Source organism: Neoarthrinium moseri (assembly GCF_022829205.1).
Source record: "Neoarthrinium moseri strain CBS 164.80 chromosome Unknown scaffold34_Wmoseri_CBS_16480, whole genome shotgun sequence".
NCBI lineage: Eukaryota > Fungi > Ascomycota > Sordariomycetes > Amphisphaeriales > Apiosporaceae > Neoarthrinium > Neoarthrinium moseri.
The window spans coordinates 78,363-104,977 of record NW_026055148.1 but is presented as its reverse complement, the minus strand read 5'-3'; the positions used below and the strand labels follow the sequence as shown (position 1 = coordinate 104,977).

Here is a 26,615-nt window from a genome sequence, read left to right as displayed (position 1 = left end):
GCCATGGCATTCACACTCAGTGACATTCAATTTTTTTTAAGGGAGTCAAGACTACCCAAGTACTTGAGCGCTTCTAGTGATGCCATGCATTACTATCATCAATAGATTGTAAGTGTTCTTTTAATGCCTGAAAAACTAAGTCTTATTTTTTTTTACACCAGTTATGACAAGAGGGCCTGGCTGCGCCAATTCAGCCCGTCAAATCAAATTGAGTTAATAAATCCACTCCACGCCTTGTACGCCGAGCCATGCGTTATTGGCGAGACCACCACCACTTTCGCTGAAGAGAGAAGTCGTAGGCCTGCGATAGGTTTGTACTCTTGAAAATCATGACAGCTTTGCTGCTTGTCTAGTAGACCTTCTTCTTCTCGTCGATGCTGAATTGTCCAGGGCCGCTGTTAACGAGGAGCAAGAGACCTCCAACAATCGACAGGATCTGGAAGAAGTCGTACTTGGCGAAATCCTTGTGGGGGTGGTGCTCGTGAAGCTGTGTGTAATTAGCTACCGATTCGTTTCACGCGCAGTGAGGGTGGGTGGAGAACTTACAGTCCAGAAGTTGTTAACAAGAACGTTGAACACGCTGAGGATAAGGACCAGGAGGGTGGCGCTGAACTTGGCCTTGAATCCAACAACCACCATGACGCAGGCAATCAAACCAACGACAGAGGTGATGATGCGCCAGAGGGACCACTCGCCGCTCCACACGAAGCCAATGAACAGGAAGATCAGCAGAACACGGCCAGCCAGCTGGAAGTACATCTTCCTGTCCTTCTCGTCGAGCGAAGGAAGCCCGGCGAAAGCCTTGGTCTTTCTGACCCAGGAATCGGACAGGACCATCAACAGTCCGCCAATAACGGACAGGTTGCGAAGGAAGAAGTTCAGGTCGAAGATCAAACCGTAGCCGAACGCTTGGACAACCACGACGCCCATGAGGCCGGCAACGGCGTAGTCGGAGTACTTGCGGATGATGACGAGCGTCGAGCCCGTGATCATGGCCACAATGTTAATCATGAGGAAGATGTGGTTGAGGCCGGTAGGGACTGCAGTTTCTGTCAGCCTTTCCCTCAAGAATTTGGAGTGAGTTTCAAAGCGCGAGCTTACAGTGCCTGTAGTCGTGGAGATACAAGAGCTGGTCGCTCCATTGTGTCAGGATTCGGAGTGCGTCCTCGAGGAATGTCACGACGATCAAGGCGCGGCCAAGCGCGGGCAGGTATCTGCAGGAGGGGCAATTATTAGCTCAATTGCTCTCTGAAGCGCACTCTGACCGGGGATGGCAAGCTGGCCCGAAGACCCAGAAGCCGCAGTGTTCCGGAGGCTGGAACAGGGTTGACCTACGGCTTGATCGGCTCGCTCCACGTGTCTAGCACATCCTCGATCTTGGACGTGTAGTCGCGGACGGTGTCGAGAGGACTCGAGTCGGAGGGGCCGTCTCTCGAGGAGCCGCCGAACTGCGGCTGGTTGCCGAGGTGGTAGTTTGCGGTGCCTCGAATCTGAGCCATGGCGGGAGCTGTGTGCGTGTGTTCGTCTGCAGACCTGCTGGCGCGGTGAAGGGGAGGTGGCGACTAGCGAAGCTTGGGAGTCGACGAGTTGGGAGTTGGGGGAAGGTCGGAGGCCGGGAGGGCAGCGCAAGTGAGTCGCTGCGGATGACGGGGGTGGGGAGGAAAAGAGAAGAAAAAGCCAACAAAGGGCTGGGTGGGCAGTCGGCGACGACGAGGTTAAAAGGAGCAAGTCGGAGATATTCACTGATGCTGTGCTGCGGTAAGCTTTCTGTGCCAGACAACCGTGTCCTCAATTGAATGGGACCCTGGGGCGGGCTTCTCGCTGGGCGCTGGGCTCAGGCTCACCACTGGGGCCATACATCGTAAAGTGTCCCTTGGGTCACCCTTGGGTCACCCTTGGGTCCCCTTTGGGTCCCTTGGTCCCGTGCTGGCCAGTCGGCCGGCGGCGCTATTGGCTGGAACGGAAGGTGCTCGAGTACACGGTACGCAGTACACCACCCCCCCTCCCCCCCCCTCCCCATCGGTTTCAACTCTCTGCGCTAGCTAATGGAGAACCCTTGTTTTGCGCGAGTTTGGCCTGCATCTTGGCGTCCTTCTTTAACACTTGCCATACCCTTCGTTTCGTCCCATCCCCATTGCACTCTTTTTTTTTTTCGTTTGTTTCTTGACCCTACCTGGGTCTTCATCACCCGCCTCCGTGCTCTCTGAGGGGCAGCTACCCCGAGGCGGCTCCCGTGGCTGCCGATCAGCCCCCAGCAAGGGAAGGCCGCCCACAGCCACGTTACTACTACTTCTCTGCAGGTATACGGGATTTAGAGCCCTGAGAGCCTCTGCAGCCGCCTCCAGGAAGCTCCATTTAAGCTCGGAACGACGCGGATGCACTAGGCTAAGGCTCTACCTAGGTAAGCTTCTAAGCTCACCCCCAAAAATAGACCGCCACCAGAGGCACTGCCAGTATCCCAACGGGTCTCTTGCGTCAACGGATCTCTTGCATTGCACATCTGAGAGATCACCACCGCAACTCAAGCTGGACCCTGAATCCTACTGCCGTGGGCTGCTCACCTGTGACGTCTGTCTGTAGTCGTGATCTGGGTTGCCAAGTGTGTTTCCTCAAACGTCCTCGAAGGATCATCCTCTTCACGTCATCGTCATCCTGTTCCTGAAGATCGACTTTACAGCCTTAGAAACCAAGTCTGCGCCAAGTTATCTGACGCGATGCCGTATCTCTATAACAAGCCTCCACAACAGCTCAGCCTACATCAGACGGAAAGCCGAAGTGTACGTCTAATGCAATAGTCGCCAGCTGCAGGGGGGAACTAAGACTAGTAATCAGAGAGCGCAGACCACAGGCGCCATGTAGACCTCGGCCGAGCATCTATTCCAATGCTGGCTTTGGTTCGATTGGGACTCTCAGACGCAGACGGAATGTCGTGTGTTTGACAATTCAGTTGATTTTACTCTTTCAAGCCAGTATACGGCGATCCATGCCTCTAAACCCTATTTTGGTGTCCTGCGACTCGCCTTTTGGCGAACTCTATTGCGTCTTCTTGCTGGACTTCACGCTTCCCCATCGCAATATACCACTCTCGTCTGTCAGCCTCCAGAGACACCAGGCGTAGCACAGAGCGAAGCCTACTGCACCGACTCCAACGTTAGCCACCACCCAGAGGTCCGGCTTGTCCAGAGGAGCCGCAACGAAGAGCTCCAATACATGCCAGAGCCCCATGGCGACGTAGAATGCGCCATGAACCAAGGCAATGCCCCACTGAACCCAAGGAGACTGGCCCTCCTGGAAGTATGCGCTCAACGATGTCGGCGGCAATCCGAGTAGATAGGCCCAGAGAAGGGTCAGAACGGCGTACGGGACGCGCAAATCCACCCGTTGCAACAACGGAAACATTGTCCATGCGCCCAGGATATTTGCGAACCCCACCCAAGCGCGCACATCCTTTCCAAGTCCTTGCTTGCCGGCTAGCAGCACAGTCATTGGCAGCAGGGGGAGCAACACACTCTTCTCGTGCACCTGGTAGCTGAACAGGAAGAAGCTCCAGGCCGTCGTCGCAAAGGCGTACGGCAGCAGCTCCTTGTTGGGACGCAAGAAGAGGATGAGGTTCGCCGGTGCGAACGATGCCAGAGTTGCGACAAGGGATGCACGCTGAAGCAGCGCGGCTGGGTACTTCTTCAGCTTGAAGACCACATTTGCGGCACACCAGAAGTTGGCAACCTTGTCCTCGAAGAGCCCTCGCGCGAAGGGGAAGACACGATGGACCATCTGAACCAGCTGCACAACGACAGGGTAATAGACCGCCTCCGTGTTCAGATACGACTCCACTTGAGGGAAGATGGGCAAAGGGGGTCGCGGGCCATCCAGATCTGGTCGCGAGTCAATGCCACGCTTCGCATCGTACAGGGCTCCAATGACCAGGGGCAGTATGAGGACTGCAAACGAGACAGCCGTCACGCCCGCAATCACGACGAAGCGGCCGATGTTGATGCGAGGGAATATGCAGCTTCCGAGTAGATAGGCAAACACGGCCGGCGCATAATAGAGTGCCATCTGCTTAAAGCCCAAGGCGGCAACGAAGAATATAGAGGCCCACATGTATCGACCGGCAGTCATACTCGACATGCTAGCTAGGACGAAACCGAGCATGACGGTGTTGTACTGGAAGTGGATGTGATCGATCAGAATGGTGGAAGGCTGTAGAAGAATAGCAACCAGGGCTACCCAGCTCGTCCATTGTGCCACGCCAAACAGTCTGCTGTACCGCCGAACGAAGACGACCGCCGCGGGGATGTAGATGAGGTATTCCGAGATGATGACGGTTGCTCTCATGAAAATCTTCAGAGTCGGGTCGTCCGAGCCTCGGGACGTGTACAGTGTGAACCAAGACGGGTCGATCAAAGCCCCGATCTTGCCCAGCAGCCAGCTGTGGTAAGCGGTTAGGGGGGGATAGTCGAGGCCCCACCACTCGAGGTCGTGGAAGTACCACTGCGAGATAGGCAGTTGGGTGGTAATCTCCATCCAGTGTCGTTGTGCTTCGTAGTCGCCGAACATGGGGGGCTTTTGGAAGCCTAGATGGAGCTGGTCAGCACCTTGCTTCCGACGATCGGGAATCGTGTCTTGTCCTCACCAGAGTATCCCCAGAGCCCTGCTGCCCACCTAAACAATCCGACGACCATGAGAATCAGCGGAACGACCTCCCATGGCGAAAGCGAGCTCCGGGCGGGCCAGAGAAAGGCGGCCAGAGGGAAAGACGGCGTCCGGATGAGAGGGCCGGGTTTGGTGGACGCATCGAAGGTGACGCCGGGCTTCTTCGACTTGCGCCGAGGCTTGTGGGCCGGCGAGGGAGAACTCATGGTCGCCGATGTTTACGAAGGGGAGCAGACGGGGGCAAGCTTCATAAATCCCAGGTCGTGGTTCGCCGCGGTGAGTTGGACAGACGCGACGATGTCTTCGATCCCTGAAGCTGTCAGGACAGAGTTTCCCCAGTGTCAATTGACTTCCAGTTGCAATCTGGCGACGCGTTAGCACTCCCCGACCCCTGCTAAGTCCAGGGTCCTGTGGCTAGTGAGCGCCCTACGTAATGCTGTGGCGCTAGCTGCAGCACGAAGAGCCCCCTAGTTGCCCAGCTTCAGCTATGAACTGTTCCCCATAACCCCCATCATAGCAGTCCAGTGCCTAAGTTAGCAGCAGCTCGAGTCCGTCCGGGTCAATGAGACGTGCCAAGCCATTGTCAACCGCCAACTTGCTCGACGATGATGGACCGAAGCCAGAGACACACTCACATGCGTCGTCTTGCGCCCCATGACATGCGGGCCAAACCCTTCACATAATGCCGTTCCCATTCGTGCTCCCGACGACCTCATCATTCTCCTATTCCTCCAGCTTCAGCTGTGATTCCCACCCCTCACTGTCCCTCAACGCCAGCACCCACCGCGGGGTCGTGAGAGACACCCTGAAGAAGCACAAGAGGCTGCCACCGTCCTCTCAGCCCCCGAACCTGCCATCCGTCGTCTCCAACCTCAACAGCTATCTGCAGTACCTTTTCGCTGTGAGCGCTGGACTCAGCCATCGGTCGCTGCATGGAGAGCAACTCACGGTGGCCTCGGTCTCCACTCCTGCCATCCAGTGGCGGCCAACTCTGTCGGACAACGCCGTCCCTGGCAGAGAGCAGACACGAGTAAAGATCCAGTCTCTGGAATATGAACTGTTCTTCTCGCTTTCGTCCCTCGGGTATGCCTACACACTCTTGGCTCGTGCCGCTTTGCACCCCTTACAGGTCACCACGGGTGCCCCGGTAGGCACGCAGGAGAGAACTACCGCCATCCAGAATGCGACGAAACATCTCCTTGACGCCGCATCCGTTCACGACTTCTTGGCTCGTAGGGCGGAAGGCGCTGTTACAAGCCCCCCTTGTGCAGATATTTCGGCCTCGACAACGCGGGCACTTGCATCACTGGCGTTGGCGGAAGCCACTCTGTTAGCCGTCCTCAAGGACGACCCCTATCCTGCTGTCGTGGCTCAGGACCGCAACAAGAATGACCGTGAATGGATGTACAAGGCACCGGATATTCCCAAGGTCAGGGCTCACCTGTTCGCCCGCCTGTGTTTGGCCGCGTCAGACCACGCAGCCCAAGCATCCGCCTTATGCAAAGAAACGACAAAAGGCACCTCGAAATTGAACGAGTCATTGGTGCGGTATGTTGAAGACCTCAGGAGGACAGCTCGAGCCAAGGCTTGTCGATTCTTTGGCATAGACGCGGAGCTGTCTGGCCAGACTGGCAATGCTCTCGGCTGGCTCCAGTGTGGTCTTCAAGAGCTTGGCGTGGAGCAGAAAGATGTCAAAAAGGGACTTAGCCTCACTCGCATGAAGAAAGAATGGTCCGAAAAGAGGGAAGACAAGAAGGTTGAGAAGGGTGCTGGCTGGGGTTCCGATGCTGGAAAGCTGGAAGAGACCCGGGTCCTCGAGATGCTACACGAGAAGTGGACCAAGGTGAACGATACGGTAAGCTCGGGCACTGTACATGACAATTGCTCTCTCCAGCACTGACACTTCCCTTAGATGATGACGCAGGCAGTACCAGCCCCGGCAACGTTGTTATCCACTCTACCATCGGGGCGAGAGATGCACAGTATCAAACCCTATACACCTCCTGAACTCAGCAGGCAGACGCTAGACGCCATGCGCGCACCGCCCGACATGGCTGACGATGACTATAATGATGAGGGTTTGAGCTCAGACGATGAGAAGACCCCGGCCGACGTGGCGCCGGTTGGTGCATTTCCCGGAACTCAAGGGGACTATCGGAGTGAAAGTAGATCGTACTTCTAGTGGCGGTGTTGCTGGCCGTTTGACTGATTTGAGCCATCAAATGACGTTCACCGGATGATTGAAGGCGTGACAAACTGAGTACACAAAATACAAGCAGTAAACAAAGACAACCCCTTGTAGTCCCGAACAATCGGTGTTAAGCAATCGTAATGGTTTGGGTATAGTTCTATACACATGCTATATACATCGTCTCACCAGTTAGCTGAAAGCACCTGGGACTCTATACTCAGAATGCAAATCGTCGATGGCATCCGCAGCATTCAGTGCTTCTTCCTCTGCAAACCATGCCTCGATATCTTCCCCGTTTTCAAGTTCATCAACCTCCATCTCGTTGAGCATCATCTCCCGCTCCTTGATGACAACATCGACCCACTGCAATTCCGCGATCTTCCTCCGCGCAAACGCCTCCTGGTCCCTCTGGTTGATCTGCGCCAGTCGCCGCTCGGCTTCCTCCATCATCTCGAACTGGATGGACTGTTCCTCCTGGACGATGTACCGGTAGTTATCGAACTCGTTGTCCATCCACTTCCTCCATGCCCGGAAGCCCTTGTCCATCCGGCGCCTCAGCGCCAGCAGCGCGGCCTCGGCCTGCTCCTCGCCGCCGCGCTTGCCCGCCCAGTACGCGCCGAGCTGGCGCTGGTACTCGTCCTCGATTTGGCGCTCGTGCTTCACCCGCGCGGCGTAGTCGCGGCCGACGGCGCGCTCCCGCTCCGCCACCATGTCCGCCGTCGCCGCGGCCATGGTCTCCCGGTCGGCGCTGTTCTTCTCCCGGAGCGCCTGCGCGGCCGTCTCGCTCTCGTACCGGAGGGCGCTCTGCTCCTCACCGTGCTCCGAGACCACGGCGATGCGCTGGCGCTCGTGCACGTCCCCGAACCTCTCCCGCAGCTCGTGGAACTTGGCCTCGACGGCCGCCCGCCGCTCGCCCTCGCGCTGGATGCGCTCCTGGAGCTCCCGGGCCCGGCGCTCCTCCTCGATGCGCTCGCGCTCCAGGCGGAGCAGCTCGGCCTTGCGGGCCTCCTCGCGCTCGAACTCCTCCACCTGCCGCAGGGCCTCGGCGATCTCGGCCTCCTCGCGCTCCTGCTCGGCCTGGCGGTCCCGTCTTCGGATCGCCGCATTCTGCTTGAGGGCGTGCAGCTGCTCCATGGTGCAGGCGCAGGTCCGCCAGCGGGCGCCGCACACGTAGCAGAACTGGGCGCCGCACCGGCACGTCATGTGCTGACACGCCTCGCGGTGCTCGACGTACGCACGGCAGCCGATGCACCGCTTCCAGCCTTCCTCCTCTGCCAGCTCCTCCGTCCGCTGCATGTCGCGGTCCTGTGGACAGGCGTCGGAAGTGTGCTGCGGGTTAAGGCAAATGGAACACGTCCAATGGCCCGCGCTGCATCTGGCCAGCCTCAGCCCGTAGTTGATCTGATCCGGCCGGACGAACAGACCACAATCCCGCTGTGGGCAATAAATCCTCTCGCCAATAGGTATGCCCCATTCTTCAGCTTTCAGGCGGTATTCCCTCTGCAACTCAGAATCCGTGTTCGAGATGATGGTCCTTTCCGGGATATTGTTTAAGCAACATTTCGGCGGCCACTGCTGCTCGTTCTGGGTAGCCGTCTCAATAAGGCGGCGGAAACAAGGCTGACAGTAACTGTGACAAGGGGCCTTAATCATGTCCTTGGGACTGAAGTCATCCAGGCATGACACGCACTCGCTGTTTGAGATTAGCCTGTGCATTGAGCACTTGATAATCTGGGAACTTACACCTCTTCCTCGTGTATTGAAGACTGAGGGCTGCTACTTGTGACAGCCTTCTTGACTAATACCGCGGCAGAGTGCTTCTTCGCAGCCAGGGTATTAAAGTCAATCGTTGGTTTCAGCTTATTCCGGGCTGCTCCCTGTGCGCTCGACTCTCCTCGTTCGGTATTGTTCAAGCGGCGGAGGAGGCCCATCAAGGAGCGCTTCTTCGACCTCGGCGGCGGAGTTGTGTGCAGCAGGCCATCGGGTCCTATTGTTAGCTTGACGCCAGCAAACGATCCAGGCTCAACCCTGTAGTATTGTGGCACAGTGGTGTTCGCTGAAGTTGCGGTATTCTCTCCACTGTCGACGTCCAGCTCTAGCTCCTCTGTGGCGGGAGTCTGCTCCTCTTCTGCCTTGAGAGCTTGCTCTTTTTTCAGCCTTTCAGCCTCGTCCGCCGCCTTCCGGCTCTCGTTCACTTCTTCGATCCTCGCCTTCACTCTATCGATAGACTCTTGAATAACCTGCGTGATGATTTCAGAGTCGATATCCTCTTGCACAGTTCTGAGCGCCGCCGGGGGCTCAAACTGGGTCCAGTCCACATCCTCTTCCGATATCGAAGCTCTTGCGCTCGTCTCTGGTGTTGTCAACGCGATCTCCGGTGTTGAAACGACGATTTCTGGAGGTGCTATCGCTTTGCCTTTGCCTTTCCAGTTCGGCACCTCACCCTCATCATCCTCGAGCACAGGCAGGCGTCCCACAGTCTCAATGAACTCCTCCGCTACGGAGGGTCCCAACTCAACCGCCGTCATACGGAAAACCGATTCAGCTTGAGAAAATATAATACATCAAAGGGTGAAAGGAAAAGTAAATTCCTAGGTCCTTGGAGAAAAAGGTCTATGCCCAGTGATTCAGTATGGGATAGGGCCAGTGTTACATACGAAGTTCAGCTGGCTTGGCATCGGGACCAGGGGCCGACGCAAAGATGGAAAGTAAACACACAATCATCGTTCAACTAGAACATAGAGGATCAGACCTGATCAATGAGTCAATCTCTATTTACCTTTCGGAGTAGGATCCGCCCAATCGGCTAGATCTGAACAGTGACATGCTTGAGCCCCAACGAGGCGCTCCAGGCCAACGCTTGTAGGCACATGTCTCGGGTGGAAATGGACGGCGGAACGCCGTGCAGTCAGCCCCGTCGACCGAGCGCTCCATTCAGAACCGTCCCCTGTGGCACCTGGGGCTCCCTAGAATGGCTCATGTTGCCTATTCGGCTGACCGGCAGGAACAAAGTGCAGGTCAGCTGCTGCTGTACGGCTCCCATCATCGGCTGCGAGGTGGAGAGGGGCGGAGCTGGCGCGCTGTCCGTTGTGTGTGTGGGAGAGGCTGGCAGGCTGGGGCTAAGCAACGGGGTCTAACTAACACCCCAACCCCTGCAGCCCACTAAATAGGCGTGTGGCAGTGAAGTTCTAAGGCCAGAAGCAGTGTGCCTTAGCGAAGCGCGACTTGGCGATAGAGGTATGTATACCATAGTAGTGGAATTGATCGACATTCCTAGTACGCCTTGTTGACAACATGCAACAGCGCGCTAGCAACGCAAAGTCGTTTAAAATAAGGAGTAATAGAACTTTCGCGGTATCTTAGAGCTAGAGCCCGAGATACATCATGTATATAAGTAGGCGTTCAGCTGTGATCGAGATAACCGAAGCTGTGTTTCGAAGGATGTGGAGGTGCATTATACGAGGCTGGTTTCTCGTGAAAATGTGTTTGAAGATGTGACATCTACTCTCCCGACATATTTGCAACAATGGCGTTGTCATTCGCTTGTATAAGACAGGCTGGTCTCGAATTCAAGACCCAAACAGTTGGTCAGCACCAGCCAGGACCCCGCAGTATTTGCACATATTTCACAGCTTGGCAGTATCCCTGGCGAATTCAATCTTGTTAGTACACGTTCCAACACCCTCGAGCTCAACATCCACAACATCGCCATCTTTCAACCAGATCTTCTGCTCCTTGCCCATGATAACGCCAGATGGGGTTCCCGTGAAAATCACGTCGCCGGGGAGCAATGTAGTGCCTCTGCTCAAGAAAGCAATGGTTTGCTTGATGTTGAAGATCATATCGCCTGTGTTGGACTCCTACAATTCTCCTAGTCAGCAAATCGGTCTCTGCGGTATAATCAGCCTGGGTGACCTACTTGGACGGTCTTCCCATTCAATCTGGTGGAGATCTTAAGGGCCTGCGGGTCCTTGATCAGCTCGCTCGACACGATTCCTGGTCCGAAGGGGGCCCAGCCGTCGAATCCCTTGCCGAGCGACCACTGACCACCGCCTCGCTGGATTTGCCACTCGCGATGGCTAACATCGTTGCCGACAGCATAGCCCAAGACATAGTTAAGGGCTTCAGACTCAGGCACATCCGCGCAACGCTTGCCAATTACCGCTACAAGCTCGCACTCATAGTCCAGTCCGGCACCGTCCTGGGCCATCTGATGGACTGGGATAGGATCTGTAGGGCCGGCCAGCGAGGTGACCGGTTTGTACTGAGAGGAATAAGCATTCATGATTCAAGCTGCTAAGGCCGTGTCAAACTTACAAACAAAACGGGATACTTGGGTATCGGCAGGTTCGACTAATCGGCGTGAGCATTGGATTTAACGTGATCTAGGATGAGCAGCCAGTACCTCCTTTGCATGCTTCTCGTAGTTCAAGCCTAAGCATCTCACGGTCTTGACATCCTCAAGGGCCAGAGGTGCCAGCAAGAGCCGGATGTCGGCAACCTGGTCAGTCACCTCGTGCTTGCCGAAGATATCGCCGCGCAAGATGCGAGCTTTCTTCGTCTTGGAGATGTCAGTGACCCCGCGAGGCAGAATGGCATCGCCGTAGTAGACGCGGCCATCTTTGGCCAGAAATCGGACGAGACGCTATATTCACATTCCATTAGCACGAACTGCAGCGGCAGGACTCGGCGAGGGCACCAACCGAAAAAGCCGGCATGTTCGCGGAAAGTCTATAGTCCGGAAACGATGATATAGTCGGATTGGAAACCTAGATCGCGACAAAATGGAGAATGGGCGACACGGCTATCGGATGCCGGAAAGAGTCACCTTTTCGGAAATATATGTGTCTGCGAGATCTATCCCCCATGATTAATGCGATCACGCAAGCTAACTGTGACCCCACTACGTCTCCCGGCTTCGGATCCCCACTTATAAGACACTTAGCCGGCAGTCACCATTGATACGAGACTACATATACATAGTTGTATCGAAATCCACATCATTCCTATAACTGTACAACGTGTTCCCGATGGCGTCGGACAGTGAGTGCTAAAGCTTGACAGGTGACACGAGGCAATCCATGCAACAGTAGATACGAATAAGCCCATCCAATTTTTTCTGTTTCTAAGAGAGTCGATACAATTTGGAGGATGTTCCAGTAGGACGCGGTGATGACGACATTCCTGCTTGTTGGTAGTGCTAGCGCCGCAGTGGCTGATTGACATGTACGCCTACGGTGCAACTCTCTTTCCCATGCCCAGCTCTGCGCCAATGTATGCTGGTTTCAGACTGGAAGTCCTCACTCGAGTTCTCACTTCTTCGCATTCAAGCAATTCCACAACGCAAAGTGGCAATGTGTCCAGCGTGGTCAATATGGCCCATCAATCGAGGTATGCTAATGCCAAAAGCATATCACCTCCCCCGTTGAAACGACGAAAACGTGACGAAGATCCGCCCTTGAGGGGCCAAACTACAAGTACAAATTTACCGTTCACAGATGCCAATTCGGCAAACACTGGGAGTTTACGTATTTTTTCCTGGAATGTAAATGGCATTACACCTTTCGTACAGTCCTACGTCCAGACAAGTATTGAAAACTTCTTCAAGCCTTCCGCAAAAAGTTCATCACCAACGACAGGGCAGAAACGGAGAAGGACAGGCAGCGGTGATGAGACTGATGATAGCGAAGAGGAACAGGTCACACATCTGGCAGGGAAACCTGGCGCGGAAGACCTATCGAAAGAAGGGAAAGCATCTCTGCGGTTGGCTTTGAAGCGGTTTGGGTGGCCACAAATACTCTTTCTTCAGGAGATCAAAATCAAACTGGGGGATGAAAAGACAATAGGAGCAGTCCGTCAGGCCATCAATGACGGGAACGTCTCCCCGGCAGAAAGCGGTCGTGCAAACGATACTAAAGTCAGCAACTCAATCCGCTCTGACACTGAAGGAGAAGGCAGTCTTACATACCTTGCAGATGGAGGACCGGAATACGAAGTCCGCTTCAATCTACCTGCAGATCCATACAACGCCAAAGGGTTCGGCGGCAAAGTTTATGGAGTTGCCGCAATCATCCGCAAAGATTTCATGGCCCACCATGTGCAACAAATCAGGAACGTGTCATGGGATCGGGAAGGACGTGTGCAAATCATTGAGACACGGAGCATATCGTTCCCTCTGAACCTTGACAAACCCCAGCAGCAGGTTATGAACGCCGATAATCCAAATGGTACATCTCAAGAAAGTTTCATGTTCGCAATCATCAACATCTACGCCGTTAATGGTACTTCAAACCCCTATCGATCTACTCATACCGGTGCCGAAGTTGGCACTCGTCATGACCGTAAACTTGCAGTCCATACCGAGTTACTCCGCGAAGCCATTTCGCTAGAGTCGCAGGGGTTCCAGGTCATCATAGCTGGTGACCTCAATGTAGCTATCTCGGAACTGGACGGCTATCCCAATCTCAGAACCAAGCCATACCAGCATGTACTCAATCGCAACGATTTCAAGAATAAGTTCTTCACGGCCAACTCAATCGATACAACCTCACCAAAGGCCGCATACTTTAAGGGGACCCAGTCAGACACGAATGATATCCTCCGGGGCTTCGATGGGCTTGATACGTTTAGACACGTGCACGGGGACGAACAAAGATATAGCTATCATCCGCGGGGAGTACTGTGGGGCTCCAGCTGTGACCGAGTGGATTTGGTCGTAGGATCACGGTCGCTATCCAGAAATATCATCGATGCTGGGATATGCGACAGTCCGAGAGACAGAGGACCCAGTGATCATTGCCCCATTTGGGTGGAAGTCGGACCTGGAAAGACGTAAGGAAGTCTTGATCATTGACGTGATATCTCGCTGCTATTTTGTGCTTTATAAATCGAAACATCCCATAGATTGCCACATATTTGTATTGGCCCATAATTTGTCCCAGGTAGACCGCTGGATGTTGTTGGTCACGTTCTTAAGATGATGAACTTTTTTCAACATCCTCTGTGTCTTGGTAGTAATTCAAACTCAATGGAATTAGATCACAGGAGAGTAACGTAATATGTACGAAATGTCAGCCAACTTGAGTGCTTGTATCGTCCCCGGCTTCCATGCCAGGAACAAAAATATCCCTAGGCGAGAGCCTTGAGGCGTTTGGATTCGACAACAACTTCGTCAAGCTCCTCAGCATTCCGTTTTCCACTGATCCGTGACATTGTGAGACTGATGAGATCGAGCAAGGGTTGGCGTAGCTCTTGGGGGAAAGCCACTTCCAGTACAGTCTGCAGCCGCCCAAGGGGCCATTTGACCGCAATTGCCTGCTTGATCATCCTTTTCGTGACCTTGGAAATGAAGGTGATATCAGGCGGAGGATGCAACGTCGACATGAGTTCCAGGTGCTCGCAAAACAAATCCCATCCCGTGATCGTGCAGAGGGGAAGCCGAGTGGTTCTGCTTCCTGGATCCCGGGTGAATCCAATTGTAGTGGCTCCCAAGTCAGCCCCAGCATCAAGAAAACCATCTAGTATCCGAAGATACGCGACGTCGAGCCTTTTCAAATCATCTTTGGTGAAAGCGAGGCAGACAAAACTCAACCATACGACGGCGAATGGCGATGACTGGGCGTTCGGGTCTGCGCCTCGCAGGAGCAACGTGGAAAAGAGTCCATTTTCCAAGGCATCCTCCAAAAGGACATGGAGTTCTTCCAAGCTCGGCCGCCTCTCAAACTTCCAGAGAATCGAATACTCGTACGACTTTAGATGCAGCCACTTCTCCGGGAGTCGCCACGGGCCTAAAGTAAAGGAAATACCAATGCTTTCAAGGTAGCAAAGCCACGGCGTTGTTACATGACGAATTTCATCGCCGTTATTCTTCATTAACAACGTGTCACTAAGACTGACTCCCCATGAGAAGCAAAAGGCATCGTAACTCATATAATGAAATGGAAACGAAAGATTTGGGTCGTAACCACTGTCAAGCAGCTTGTGAATCAAAGCCATCTTATTATGGCCATTCGGGTGATCCGTCTGGTTGCGAAGAACGTACCAGAGTGCTGGAATATTGAGAGGCCGAAAATAATCTGGATCTTGAGACAACTTATGGAGGGAATATCGGTGAAGTTCGACAAATCTACTCAGGCATGTTTCGGCTAATGCACCAGCATCAACAGGCTTGAGAAGACCGCTGCCCGTTCCGTGCTCTCGAGTCGCGATATCGGTTTCCCAAACTGAGCACATCCCGCTGTGGTCAGGTTTATCTGCCAGGAAGCATTGCAAATCGTCAAGTAGCTCGAAGACTTCAGACTCAAACACGTCTTCCAAAAACCTTTGAGTGTGCTCCAAGTTTTCACTACAAGGACGTAGTAGATGCCTCAGTGCTATGCGATTTCCAATCCTGATGTCCATTTGGTTCAAATGTCTGAGGCTTCTCTGGGTTATATCGTTCCAATGTTGCGATGGCACAGTGCCTAGCTTGCACGAAGCTATATTAGCCCGCAATCTCGCTAGGTCTTCTACAAAGTCAGGGCGACATTTGTCTTTTAGAAATTGTTGCATGTGGCTCGTTTCGAGATAGTCCCTAGCAGTGCGATGAATGAAATGTACTTCATTTTTTTTCAACTTCGAGGATGCCTCGACATCTGCTCACTGTAGTTGAAATTCGGACCATCAGTAAACACGTAACCGAACACATTGGTAGAGCGAGTCGTTAACACTACTCTTGTGAACCCAAACCTTCGTCAGGGAGTTGGGAATAGTTTTGCTTCAACTCACTTAAATGCCTCAATGTCTGCTTCTTGACCATTTCTGATTTGTCAAAAATGGGATCATTGCGTGCAATATGTCTTGCGTAATGTTGATTATGGTAAGATCGCTCGTGCAGTGCAAGAATAATCCAGTGAGTGGGTGCGGACCGACTCAAAGCGAACTTCAGTGTCTCGGCCATTTTTTGATGGTATACTTGGTCCACGGAATCCAAAGTGACTTTATAGAGAGATTCTAAATCAGACGGTAAGCTCTCAAGTCTCTTTTGCAGATCATTCGGGGTGTCGTAGTTTGTCATTCCATCTCTCAATGACTGTGTGACTAGCTTGACCCAAAGAAACACACCTTGGGCTCTTGAAGTTATCTTCTCGACCAACGGTGCTGTTTCGACGAACTCCCGCGAGATCTGACCCCACCGCGGGTGTTCTGCTAGGCGACTCTGAGTGTAGCGGACAACATCGTCATGAGTAAGGTCATGGATGTCAATCCTGCGACCTGGCTGGTCTCCGAAGCTCTCCTCGAAAGCGTTCCACGGCCGGCTGGCTGCGCATATCTTAACTCTGGAAGATGGTTCCGCCAACTCAAGTAGCATTCGACACAGATCCAGATGGTCCCCATCATGTTCGTCAAGCCCGTCGACGAAGAAAACAAACTTCTTTCCCACAGACTCTAGGTTTGCCATAGCAGAAAGGGTTTTACGAAGCTCCGCAACTGTCCACTGTCGGATGCGCAAATCAGAAGGGTGAGTTTCCCATCGAGAGCTGCAAGCAGCCTCAATAAGGGTAGGACATTGCCGGAAAATGTCAAACAGAAGGTCTTGTAGAAGCCCTCGTTCTGATCTCTGTGACTGGGTACCAGAAATCCAGAAGTAGTGACTTGCGATAATGACATCTCCTGGTGCAGCCCATTGTCTAGCTGCTTGACAAGAAAGCTCATGGTCTGCCAGAAACTTCATCAAAGTCGACTTCCCGCTGCCTGGCTTTCCAGCAATCCAGAAAACACCGTCCGAGTTCTTTAGCCAAGTGATGAAATCCTTGCCCCCGTTGTGTCTCTTTTGCGAGTCGTCGAATATCCACTGGAATGTATCGATGTGCGCATCGGCAATAGCGTGATATCTGTCAGCTCTGCGCTCAATATTTAAACTATCCAGGATGGCCTGCTCCTTTGCAACACTTCGTTCAGACACAGCAATATTTGAAAATCTTTCAGAGAGATTCTCGATGTCGAGACTCGTAATGGTACCGGGTGTACGTGGGTCTTTTGACGCAGCGATCAAGTCCTTGACATCGCTTAATGTAGACGAGATATCGTCCAGGCGCTCGGAGTGGCTACCTCTAGCCTTGATGTTCACATCGATGAGCCGTTGCACGTCATTCGTCAGTCTCCGTAGGTGTTCACTTTAATTATGAGCATATGGGCCAAGATTTCTTGTCGACGACAAACTGACCTCGTAACTGCAGAAACGTGCAAATTCAATACCTGTTGTTTATTCCTCAAGCGAGCACTTAGCTCTTCAATCTCTTGCTCGCCGTTCCACGCGGTTTTCAGAGCAGCCCTGAAGCTTTTCCATCGGCGGCCTTTTCCCTCCTCGACTTTCAGTCGTTGGACCGCTTCTAGGAGCCGGTCACAGTCTGCTTTACACGACTTTGCGAGGCTCGTCAGCTCTTGCTCAGTTCTGGAGACAAGTCTAGGCCTATTGTTGGCTGTGCCAGATTCTTGGAGCCGCATGCTCAGGTCTGCCAACTTCTGGTATACATTCTCAACCTCAAGATACGACTTTGATACTCCTTCTGCTGACTGGTATATTTCCTTGCTAGTTGAGATGATACCTGCGGCAAATTCAATGAACTGGAGTATATTGCCTGCGAATGCAAGCGCACTGAGTGGCTCCATGTCTGCGGATGCAGGGAGCATCAACGGCTCTCGATGTGGTGCACGACAACACGGCTGTCTAGAGTCGGAGAGCAACACTCCTTCTGTAAGGCTGGTGTGGCGAAGCACAAGGGTGTTATTGGACGACCCCCTCCGCTGCAGGTCACCCGTTCGGGCCGAGTGCTCATGCAGGGTGAGACCCGGCATACAGCTGCCTTCGTTCTGGGAAAACTAACATCGCGAGTGGAGATTGTCACTGGGTTCAACGCCGAGCTAGGTCTCTCTTGAACAGCAATATCGAATAAGTTGAGCCTGGATACCTGTAATCACGGAGGAGGAAAAAGCCACTAGGCTGGCTGTTGCATCAAACGCACGATCAGAAACTGTAGCAATTAAAGACGACATTTTACATGCATATTCCTCTAACTCCTTCACGCATTTCTCAAGAGCAACAAGTGCGAGTCAAAGAATTCTCGTTGAGCGGTTCGATCGGTGCTTCGATCCAGAGCCCGCCCCTAAGGTTGGGCTGCTGGAATCTGCGAAGATGGTATTTACTGAACTGCCTTGGGCAATTAAATTATTGCCAGCTGGCACAGCTTAAACGTTCCAAGTCAAATGCGTACTAGATGACTGGGCCCACATGGTAGCCAATGTGGCAGGCGGTCAACTTTTTGGGGGATACTGCAAAATGGCAGAAATTGCGACCCCACTGTAAAGTCGAAAAAATATCCTGCTCAGGACATCCGCTATTCACCGGCATATCCAAGCCAATTGGTGTCAAGTTGTATGCACAATATGGCTGGGAGTAAAGCAGGACAGAAGCGCAAAGCTTCTATCGTTGAGGCGGAAGCCGATGCCGCCCTCCATTCTGACGACGAGTTCGGCGACGGCCTGCTCGAGGGCGTCTTGGACGACGATTCCGAGGAGGGGAGCAGCGACGAGGGCGACGACGATGAGGACCTTGACGATGACGACGAAGCTGCCCTAGAAAGCGATGACATTCCGTCGGACGAGGAGGAGGAGCTGGACGAGAAAGCCGCCATAATCAACGGCAATGGAGTCGAGGAAAACGAGGGTCCCAAGTACAGAATTGAGACCGACGCCAACGGAGGAACTCGGTTCGTCTACGAGGACATTGATCCTGTGTACGACTCAGACGACTCCGATGCGCAAGAACCCGCCAACACCATTGGGAATATCCCGCTGTCCTTCTACGACTCGTACCCGCACATCGGCTATGACATCAACGGCAAGCGCATCATGCGCCCTGCAAGGGGCGAGGCGCTAGACGCCTTGTTGGACAGCATTGAGGTGCCTAAGGGCTGGACTGGTCTTACGGATCCTCAGACTGGAAAACCCCTGAACTTGAGCCAGGACGAGCTCGAGTTGCTGCGTCGCGTCCAGATGAACGAAGTTCCTGAGGAGGGCTACGATCAATATCCGGTAAGTGAGGCTGAAGAGAGTGTCAGATTCGCTAGTTAACATCTGCTATAGGATACTGTCGAATGGTTTACCAGCCATGAGGAGACGATGCCGCTCAGTGCAGCTCCCGAGCCCAAGCGTCGCTTCCTGCCTTCCAAGCACGAGCAAAAACGGATCATGAAGATAGTCAAGGCCATCCGTGAAGGACGTATTCTCCCCTACAAGCCACCGGAGGAACGGAAAGATGAGGAGGAGGAGGATGAACCAATCTTCGACATTTGGGCTGATGAACAACCCCAGCCACCGAATGTCATGCACATTCCTGCGCCGAAGCTGGCACCCCCTGGCTACGATCTCTCGTACAACCCACCTCCAGAGTACCTTCCATCCAAGGACGAGAAGAAGGCCTGGGAAGAGGCTGATCCAGAGGAGCGAGAGAAGGAGTACCTTCCTCAGAAATACGACGCTCTGCGACGGGTTCCCGGATACGATCAATTTGTCAAGGAACGCTTCGAAAGATGTTTGGATCTCTACCTGGCACCCAGAGTGCGCAAGAACAGGCTCAACATCGACCCGTCATCACTGCTTCCGAAGTTGCCCCGTCCAGAGGAGCTCAAACCATTCCCTACTGTTACATCAGTCGAATTCTCAGGGCACCAGGGTCGTGTTCGGTCGGTTGCCATCGATCCAACTGGTATATTCGTTGCCAGCGGTGGAGACGATGGAACTGTGCGAGTGTATGAGCTCGAGACAGGTCACCAGCTTGATAGCATCAAACTAAGCAGCGATGAACCCGTCGACGTGGTGAGGTGGCGCCCAGGAAAGGATGCGTTCATTCTCTCGGCTGCTGTTGCCGAGGAAATCTACTTCATCATCCCTCCCCATGCAAACCCAGAACTCCACCAAGCCAGCCGAGACATTCTCGATACTGGCTTTGGCTACGCCACAAATGGCAAGCAGCTCACTACCGCAAGCGGTGCCAGGAAGGACCCACCCGGGAAATGGGCACGCCCAGGAGCTCGCTTAGAGGATCAGGGTGTGTTATTGAAGGCCACTGTGAGATCTCCGATCAAGGTCATCCATTGGCACAGACGCGGTGACTTCTTTACCACAGTCTCCCCTACCGGACAAAGGAGCGCTGTCGCTATCCACACTCTTTCAAAACACCTAACCCAAATACCCTTCCGCAAACTCCCAGGACTGCCACAAACAGCTCAATTCCACCCTTCGCGTCCGCTCTTCTTCGTCGCCACCCAGCGCTCTATTCGCTGCTACGACCTTCAACGGCAAGAACTGGTCAAAGCTCTCCAGCCAGGAGCACGGTGGATTTCGTCGTTTGATATACATCCTGGTGGCGATAACTTGGTCGTGGGTTCGTATGACCGAAGACTTCTTTGGCATGACCTGGAACTGTCAACTCGTCCTTACAAGACGTTGCGATTCCACGAGAAGGGTATCCGGGCAGTGAAATATCACCGCAGCTATCCCCTCTTTGCAGATGCCAGTGATGATGGTACCCTGCAGATCTTCCATGGAAAGGTTGTCAACGACCTCATGGAAGACCCGACCATCGTGCCCGTGAAGAGTCTGAAGGGTCACAAGGTTGTCAACCAGCTAGGTGTTATGGATGTTGATTGGCACCCGACGCACCCCTGGCTAGTCAGCGCCGGATCTGACGGGACGTGTCGCTTATGGACATAAGATGTGGGTATAGCGGAGGATTACAAATTCACTCGGGAGTAAGACGGCCGGAGTTGTCCATAGAATATGTACGGATTTACATAGCGGTTGGCGTTTAAGAGAGTAAAAGCCCACGGGCGGAGTTTTTTGCTACTCAATGTCCTCGATTGCGATTTTGATTTGTTCTCATCGCTCCTGACACTTAGCTCCGCATCGAACTGATGCAGTACATGCTTGCTGTGCTCCATCATCCAATTACAGCGTATCATGAGCCGGTCAAGCATTGATCTTCTGTCGCGAGCCGCTCCAATAGATACGCATAGTGAAACGTTCTGTCTAGTGTTAGGCAGCCATGCCACTACGCCTACCCAATATTCGCCTCCTTAAACCATCGTCCTGGAGCACTCCCTTTTCTTCTGCTCTATTATATCATACTGTCCACTCCATCTGCAAATCTTTCGAATAGCGTAAGATCCACCCCCGCGCCCATGGCCCGATATCCGGCGGGATTCAGGTGCAGGTAGTCTCCGCTGTTATACTCGGCCGCCAACTGATCAGGCTGCGTCGCGTTGCGCACCACGGCGTCGAAGTCCACAACGGCATCAAACCGGCCCCCGTCCCGGATCCACGCATTCACCCGCTGCCGCGTACGCTCACGCTCTGGGTCGCTGTACGTCTGGCCGGGCCCGCTGAACGGCGTGATGGTAGCCCCGAAGACGGGCACCCCGCGCGCGTGCAGCCGGGTGATGATCTGGTCGTAGGCGGCGATGAGGCGGGTCCCGATGCTGGCCTGCGAGACCGGGTCGACCGACGCGGTTCCGATATCGTTCACGCCTTCGTACACCAGCACGTAGCCCACGCCCGACGCCGACAGCACATCACGGTCGATGCGGCCGAGTGCGTTCGGCCCCAACCCGTCGTTCAGGACGCGGTTCCCGCCGGCGGCCAGGTTGAGCACGCTGATCCCCGCCGTCGGGCCGTGCGCCTGCAGGTTCTTGGACAGGTTGTCTGGCCACCGGTCGTTGGCGTTGGTCGTGCTGCCCCGGCCGTCGGAGATGCTGTCGCCGACCACGACGAGCGCCGAGGAGGCGGCTGCGGGCAGGTAGGCTGACAGCGTGGAGATGAAGTACCAGTGGTCCGCCTTCTGCGTTGTCGGGTCCGCGATGTCCAAGTCCGTCGCGTCCACGTGGTTGCCACGCACGAAGTACGATGTTGTCCGGCTGCCCGGGTGCGAGGTGATGGAATTGGTCGTCTGACCACCAGCAAGATACAGCGAGATGGTGACGATGGAGCCGGCGACTACCGGGAAGTCGAGCACCGGGTCCGACACCACCAGCGCGCCCTGCGGGATGGTAAAGTTTGCGCTCCCGCCCGAGAAGGTCAGGGGCCGTGCCGTACCCGGCTTGATGGAGGATATCCCGGCCGAACCGTTGGACGACAGTGCGATGGACGCCGCCGTGACAGGTAGATCGGACCCGCCGAAGGCGTTCGATATCTGGAGGCGCAACGTCGAGGCAGGCAGGGTCGCACGGATGGTCTGACGGAGGGTGGTGTTCTCGAAGACCACGCCCGTTCCGTTCTGAACTCGGGGTTTAGTCGGTCATGCTGCCAACCTGGCACAAGATCTTGCGTCTTGAAACTTACAAATGGCACCGGCGGTAGGTTTGCCGGCTCAGTGAGCTGTGGCATCGACGCCCATATATCTACCCAGCGGTTCTTCTTACAGTCATTTTTCTGGTCAGTAGCCAATCCCAGCGAGCCGAAGATGAACAACACCAGCAGCAGAGCTGCCCTCAGCGTCTGTGTTTGGTGATTCGAATTATACATTACGACAAGCCGAAGTACACAGCACTGCCTAAGATGCAGGAGAAGAGCCGGACCCAGAAGCGCGACACTGGCTATATCATTCGAGCCAGGGCATTTTAAAGTTAAGTATTTACGCGATAGTCAAGCTCACAATCCCCGTTGACCCGTCTTCCGGGTTAGAGGTATAGCGTTCCGAGATTGAACTATAACAGACCCACCGAGAAAGTTGGAGATGCGCTCCAGTTAAAGACTAAGTTTGGGGGCTCAATATAGGCTAAATGGGGTAGCGTCGCCCAGCCAGTGCCGATGAGATCACCAACCCCAGGCGACACAGCATATTCCGCATTTCGCTAAAGAATGGAGCTCTCATTTAGTGACGGAAAATCTCGTCGCCTAGTTGGAGACAATGCGACGCTGGGTTGGGGAACAGACACAGAACCCCGCATGTTGCTGTCCCCAATTGCCCTAGGCCAATTTGTGGAGAAGAGTCACGGCATGGTGGTGTGGCTCCTTTGAGTGCAACACGTAAGTCGAACGCCAGTGACGGGATTGGAAAGGCACAAGTTCCTGCAGGCATGTGGGTGTGAGACAACAGCTTCACACAAGGTTGCATGGCAGGCAGGGGCCAAAACCCATGACTCGTGGGGATATACTCAATTTTGGATACGAATGACATTCAAGGTTGTACACGAGCGTGATAACCTCAAGGGGCGAAAGATGATCTCGGAAAACAATTCCACATCCCAATCTTGAAATACGACACGAACGCCTAGGAAACAGGAAACTGGCCCGAGCGACTGAACTCATGGGGTAACGAATGACCGAACAAAACAAATATGCTTGAGGATATCAACCTTTTCTCTTTGCCCGCCTTCCCAAAACTCCACGTCATCTAAGTATTTTCCTTTGCCGTATGATCTTACAAGTTGTTACAATTCCATTACAATATCGCCATCGTCGTCAAAGGACTGGGGAGCGGCGACCGTTTCGTAGAAAAGGCCACCAGCACCACTGACATGGTCGGCGGTATGGTCGATGTGGGTCTTCGTCGACAGAACGCTCCAGGAAGACCCGGTGACGTCGGTATCTTGGCTCTTGGCATGGTGAGCTACCATCATGCTCTCGGTCAGCCGTACTCTGGAGGTGTGGTCGCCAAATAGTGCCCCTTCCTGGCACCACAAAGAGAGGTCGTGATGGTATCGCTGATTACCATTGCTACACTCTAAAGCTTGGAGCGCTTCGACCGTCAAAGGCTGCCGCTCGTTCGGCTCGACGGGGTGGTCGATGATGTACTGCAGCGTCTCGATCTGGGTTTCGATCTGATGCAGATCGGTGATAGTCCCAGCCGACAGAGTGCTCTCTGACTGATCTGTGTCAAGCGATGGGGGGTATTGAGCGGCAGGACTGCCATCCATGAGGTCGATGTTGTTGAACTGGAGCTCAAGGTCCGCGGTCGCGACAAGGTCAGTCTGGCAAGGCTGGCCAGATGGTCCTGTAGAGGGACCGTCGGCTTGGGTCGAGCTGAAATTTCTGTCATTGAGATGCGGCGGGCGGTTGCGAGTGTGATTGCCGGCCACTAATAGCCAGTCGGCTGAGATGCTATCCGACATTGCGAACTGAGGTTCAGAATGCTTGACAGTATAAAGGGGTAGTGAGGACTATCGACCCGTGTTGAGTCGGTTGCTGGAGAAAACCGATGCACCTTAGGGAAAGGACGGGTCGACTTGAAACTCTTGAATCGGTACTCGAGACTCAGCACTTCGGAATGGACCTAGGAGTCGCACGACGAGCAAAATGCATGGGAAACCTGCAGTGCTTGGAGAGGCTGCACTTCCACACAAGAGGCCCAGTTCACGTCTTGGACCAGGATAGGACGAACACAAAAGAATTATCAGCAGGAAGCGAGCATAGAAAAGAAGTTCTGGCAGAAGCGCGGCATCGTTATTTAAGTAGATGGATGCGTATCGATGCCGGACCTGCGGGTTTCCGGCAGTCGTCTCCAGCACTCAGAGGAGGGAAACAGAAGCCCAAAAAAAATCGGTTCAGGAAAAAGAAATACTAGCATGACTGGCCATTTCCTGCAGATCCCACTCCAGGAGCAATCACTTGACGGTACGCCGGTTGGGCAGTGCAATGCCAGACCCTACCCAGTGCCGTCGCTCTGCATTTGAAGCTGCAGGCTGTTGGCCAATGGCTAGGAGCAGCACAGCAATGTGGGAAGAAACAAGCTGTACGGGGGGAGTGGTTGTGGTGGCAGAACGGAAACGGTATGCAGTCAGCAGTACCTACCCCGCGGGTATCAGACATGTAATTGACGATGGGAAACAAGCTGGCGGCGCATGGAGGCCTGGCGTTTTGTTAGCCTCACCGCGGGACTCGGACGAGGACGAGATAGTCTTCTGTAAAAACCATTGCGCTATTTTCCGTGATTGGAAGCACTATACCTTGGCCAGCAACCCCCCCTGGACTCCCAGTCGGCTGACTATTTCTGCGCTAGTCGAATGCCACCCCAGGGCATGTGGGTGAGACAAGCGATCTCTCGCCAACGGGCCCCTTCCTAGTGGTCGTCATGAGTTGTGGGCATCGCTGGTTATCTGGGCAAGCTGGACCGGCCAGGCCTCCAGTCCATCTCGGAGTCTATCTGGGTACCGAGTGCTCGCACACCATCTTGCATGCAGAACGTCAGGAACGGGTCCACGCGTCGAGCGCAGCGGGTGTGGATACTTCGTCCACTTGACGATTTGACGATACTTGGGTCCTCTCCCCCATCCTCTGTGCCATGCGCTGTGCGACCACTCGGCAGGACAGGCACAAGGGGAGCGAGGTGGTGCAAGTGAGACAGACAGCCAATACCAACCCTGCACACTCTTTGGGGATCCTATTTGGAATTTCTTTCAGCCACCCTTTGCAAAGCATCACAGCACCCGCACGTTGGGCGCCCGCCTTTGACATGATGGACTAGCGTGGAGGAAGCTTAAGTTCACATGCATGCAGTCCTACCAAAACAGACCAGGGACCTCGCAGAGCGTCACCGTGTCTGAGATCCAAGTCTTGGTGACCGCCACGGCAAGAAACGTCCAGACGGAGATCCGCCAGCGCGTTTGCTGGACAGTTTTGGGGGTAGTACACACAAGCTACCGGGGCAACGAGACTCTGATTCGACGCCCTCAATCATCTGCGCATCGCATGCAGGCCCTCGGTCACCTTGATCCGGTTTAATGTCCTCCACGCAATGCGCACTGCTCAAGCGGCCCCGAGCCTGGGTCGTGTATGCACGTCTGGCAGGATACGACGCTGCAGTAGAGGCTTGAGTCCATGCCTTCGACGCACCAAAAAGCCCACACGGATGCGTGCAGGTATCCGTGTTTGGTACATCGAGTACCGGTTACTCGCTGATCGTCGAGGTCAGATGATCCAAATTGAAGTGCAGCAACTATTTCGCGCGGTTCTGATTATACCTCGCTTTTGTGGGTTCCGGCGAGGATTCGATGCCTGCCGTCCTAGGACTCCCGCGCTGGTGTCACTCCAAGGACTGAAGGACTGTCTGTAGGTCCTGGCATGATGTAACCTAAAGGCTAGGACCTGGCTTCCGGGGAAGAGGGAGGTGGGTCAGATTAGCGAAAGGAGCTCTTGGAATTCTTCTAGAGCCTTACAAGGCCTGCCAGGCCAGAGCGATCAGCGCTAGAAGCCTTCTAGAAGACGCAGCAATGTGTCGTCAGATGATGATCCAGGCAAGGGAACCCCGGCAGGTCCCCTGCCAACGATGTCTTGAACCCAATCATGCAAGCCACGCCCTGAAGGCCCAACTCCACCATCTTTGCCTGTATTACCCTCAAACTCGCCTAGGTTCTGACTCCGGAGACCACGAGCATACAGTTGTGTCAATGCTGATCCCAGTCAGCGTGCGTGTCCGTGGCGGCGGCTGTAGAAGTTTGAGAGCACCGCTGTGTAGTCAACCCCGGGACCAATTCCTTTGTCACCCTGCAGGCCAGCGATCCGTCTCCCAATATTGGCAGTTTGGGTTGCAACGGGTGTGTCACTCCATCTGATGGAGGGAGGTCCCGTTGACTAGCGTTCAGCCACTTGCCAAACACACACAACGGTGAGAAGAAAGCGTGCGTATGCCAAATTGCCGGTGAACGATATTCATCTGTACAGTGAAACTGGGGGATGACCACCGCCTGATGAGAAGCAGGACGGATCCTTTCCGGGATCAGCTGTGACCAGCCACAAA

The 26,615-nt window shown here is 54.1% G+C and overlaps 10 protein-coding genes across 10 annotated transcripts; 3 read left to right on the top strand and 7 right to left on the bottom strand.

The window, feature by feature from the left end:
- Positions 1–349: 349 nt before the first annotated feature.
- On the bottom strand, positions 350–1,499 carry JN550_008225 (uncharacterized protein; the record flags this gene model as incomplete). The annotated part of the gene is made up of 4 exons (XM_049320163.1): positions 350–487; positions 547–1,040; positions 1,102–1,214; positions 1,336–1,499. The coding sequence occupies 4 exons, from the start codon at positions 1,497–1,499 to the stop codon at positions 350–352; spliced, it is 909 nt and encodes a 302-aa protein (XP_049169738.1).
- Positions 1,500–3,033: 1,534 nt separating this feature from the next.
- JN550_008224 (uncharacterized protein) lies at positions 3,034–4,859 on the bottom strand (the record flags this gene model as incomplete). The annotated part of the gene is made up of 2 exons (XM_049320162.1): positions 3,034–4,574; positions 4,634–4,859. 2 exons carry the CDS (start codon positions 4,857–4,859, stop codon positions 3,034–3,036), a joined length of 1,767 nt encoding a protein of 588 aa, XP_049169737.1.
- A 476-nt stretch (positions 4,860–5,335) lies between these two features.
- Positions 5,336–6,835, top strand: JN550_008223 (uncharacterized protein; the record flags this gene model as incomplete). Its single annotated transcript, XM_049320161.1, has 2 exons — positions 5,336–6,508; positions 6,566–6,835. The coding sequence occupies 2 exons, from the start codon at positions 5,336–5,338 to the stop codon at positions 6,833–6,835; spliced, it is 1,443 nt and encodes a 480-aa protein (XP_049169736.1).
- Positions 6,836–7,033: 198 nt separating this feature from the next.
- Positions 7,034–9,372, bottom strand: JN550_008222 (uncharacterized protein; the record flags this gene model as incomplete). The annotated part of the gene is made up of 2 exons (XM_049320160.1): positions 7,034–8,537; positions 8,588–9,372. 2 exons carry the CDS (start codon positions 9,370–9,372, stop codon positions 7,034–7,036), a joined length of 2,289 nt encoding a protein of 762 aa, XP_049169735.1.
- Positions 9,373–10,470: 1,098 nt separating this feature from the next.
- JN550_008221 (uncharacterized protein) lies at positions 10,471–11,562 on the bottom strand (the record flags this gene model as incomplete). Its single annotated transcript, XM_049320159.1, has 5 exons — positions 10,471–10,704; positions 10,764–11,108; positions 11,162–11,197; positions 11,250–11,489; positions 11,548–11,562. 5 exons carry the CDS (start codon positions 11,560–11,562, stop codon positions 10,471–10,473), a joined length of 870 nt encoding a protein of 289 aa, XP_049169734.1.
- Positions 11,563–12,068: 506 nt separating this feature from the next.
- JN550_008220 (uncharacterized protein) lies at positions 12,069–13,679 on the top strand (the record flags this gene model as incomplete). The annotated part of the gene is made up of 1 exon (XM_049320158.1): positions 12,069–13,679. The coding sequence occupies one exon, from the start codon at positions 12,069–12,071 to the stop codon at positions 13,677–13,679; it is 1,611 nt and encodes a 536-aa protein (XP_049169733.1).
- Positions 13,680–13,972: 293 nt separating this feature from the next.
- On the bottom strand, positions 13,973–17,494 carry JN550_008219 (uncharacterized protein; the record flags this gene model as incomplete). Its single annotated transcript, XM_049320157.1, has 3 exons — positions 13,973–15,306; positions 15,611–16,998; positions 17,049–17,494. The coding sequence occupies 3 exons, from the start codon at positions 17,492–17,494 to the stop codon at positions 13,973–13,975; spliced, it is 3,168 nt and encodes a 1,055-aa protein (XP_049169732.1).
- A 774-nt stretch (positions 17,495–18,268) lies between these two features.
- Positions 18,269–20,596, top strand: JN550_008218 (uncharacterized protein; the record flags this gene model as incomplete). Its single annotated transcript, XM_049320156.1, has 2 exons — positions 18,269–18,916; positions 18,968–20,596. 2 exons carry the CDS (start codon positions 18,269–18,271, stop codon positions 20,594–20,596), a joined length of 2,277 nt encoding a protein of 758 aa, XP_049169731.1.
- A 403-nt stretch (positions 20,597–20,999) lies between these two features.
- JN550_008217 (uncharacterized protein) lies at positions 21,000–22,402 on the bottom strand (the record flags this gene model as incomplete). Its single annotated transcript, XM_049320154.1, has 2 exons — positions 21,000–22,154; positions 22,220–22,402. The coding sequence occupies 2 exons, from the start codon at positions 22,400–22,402 to the stop codon at positions 21,000–21,002; spliced, it is 1,338 nt and encodes a 445-aa protein (XP_049169730.1).
- A 908-nt stretch (positions 22,403–23,310) lies between these two features.
- JN550_008216 (uncharacterized protein) lies at positions 23,311–23,991 on the bottom strand (the record flags this gene model as incomplete). The annotated part of the gene is made up of 1 exon (XM_049320153.1): positions 23,311–23,991. The coding sequence occupies one exon, from the start codon at positions 23,989–23,991 to the stop codon at positions 23,311–23,313; it is 681 nt and encodes a 226-aa protein (XP_049169729.1).
- Positions 23,992–26,615: the final 2,624 nt, after the last annotated feature.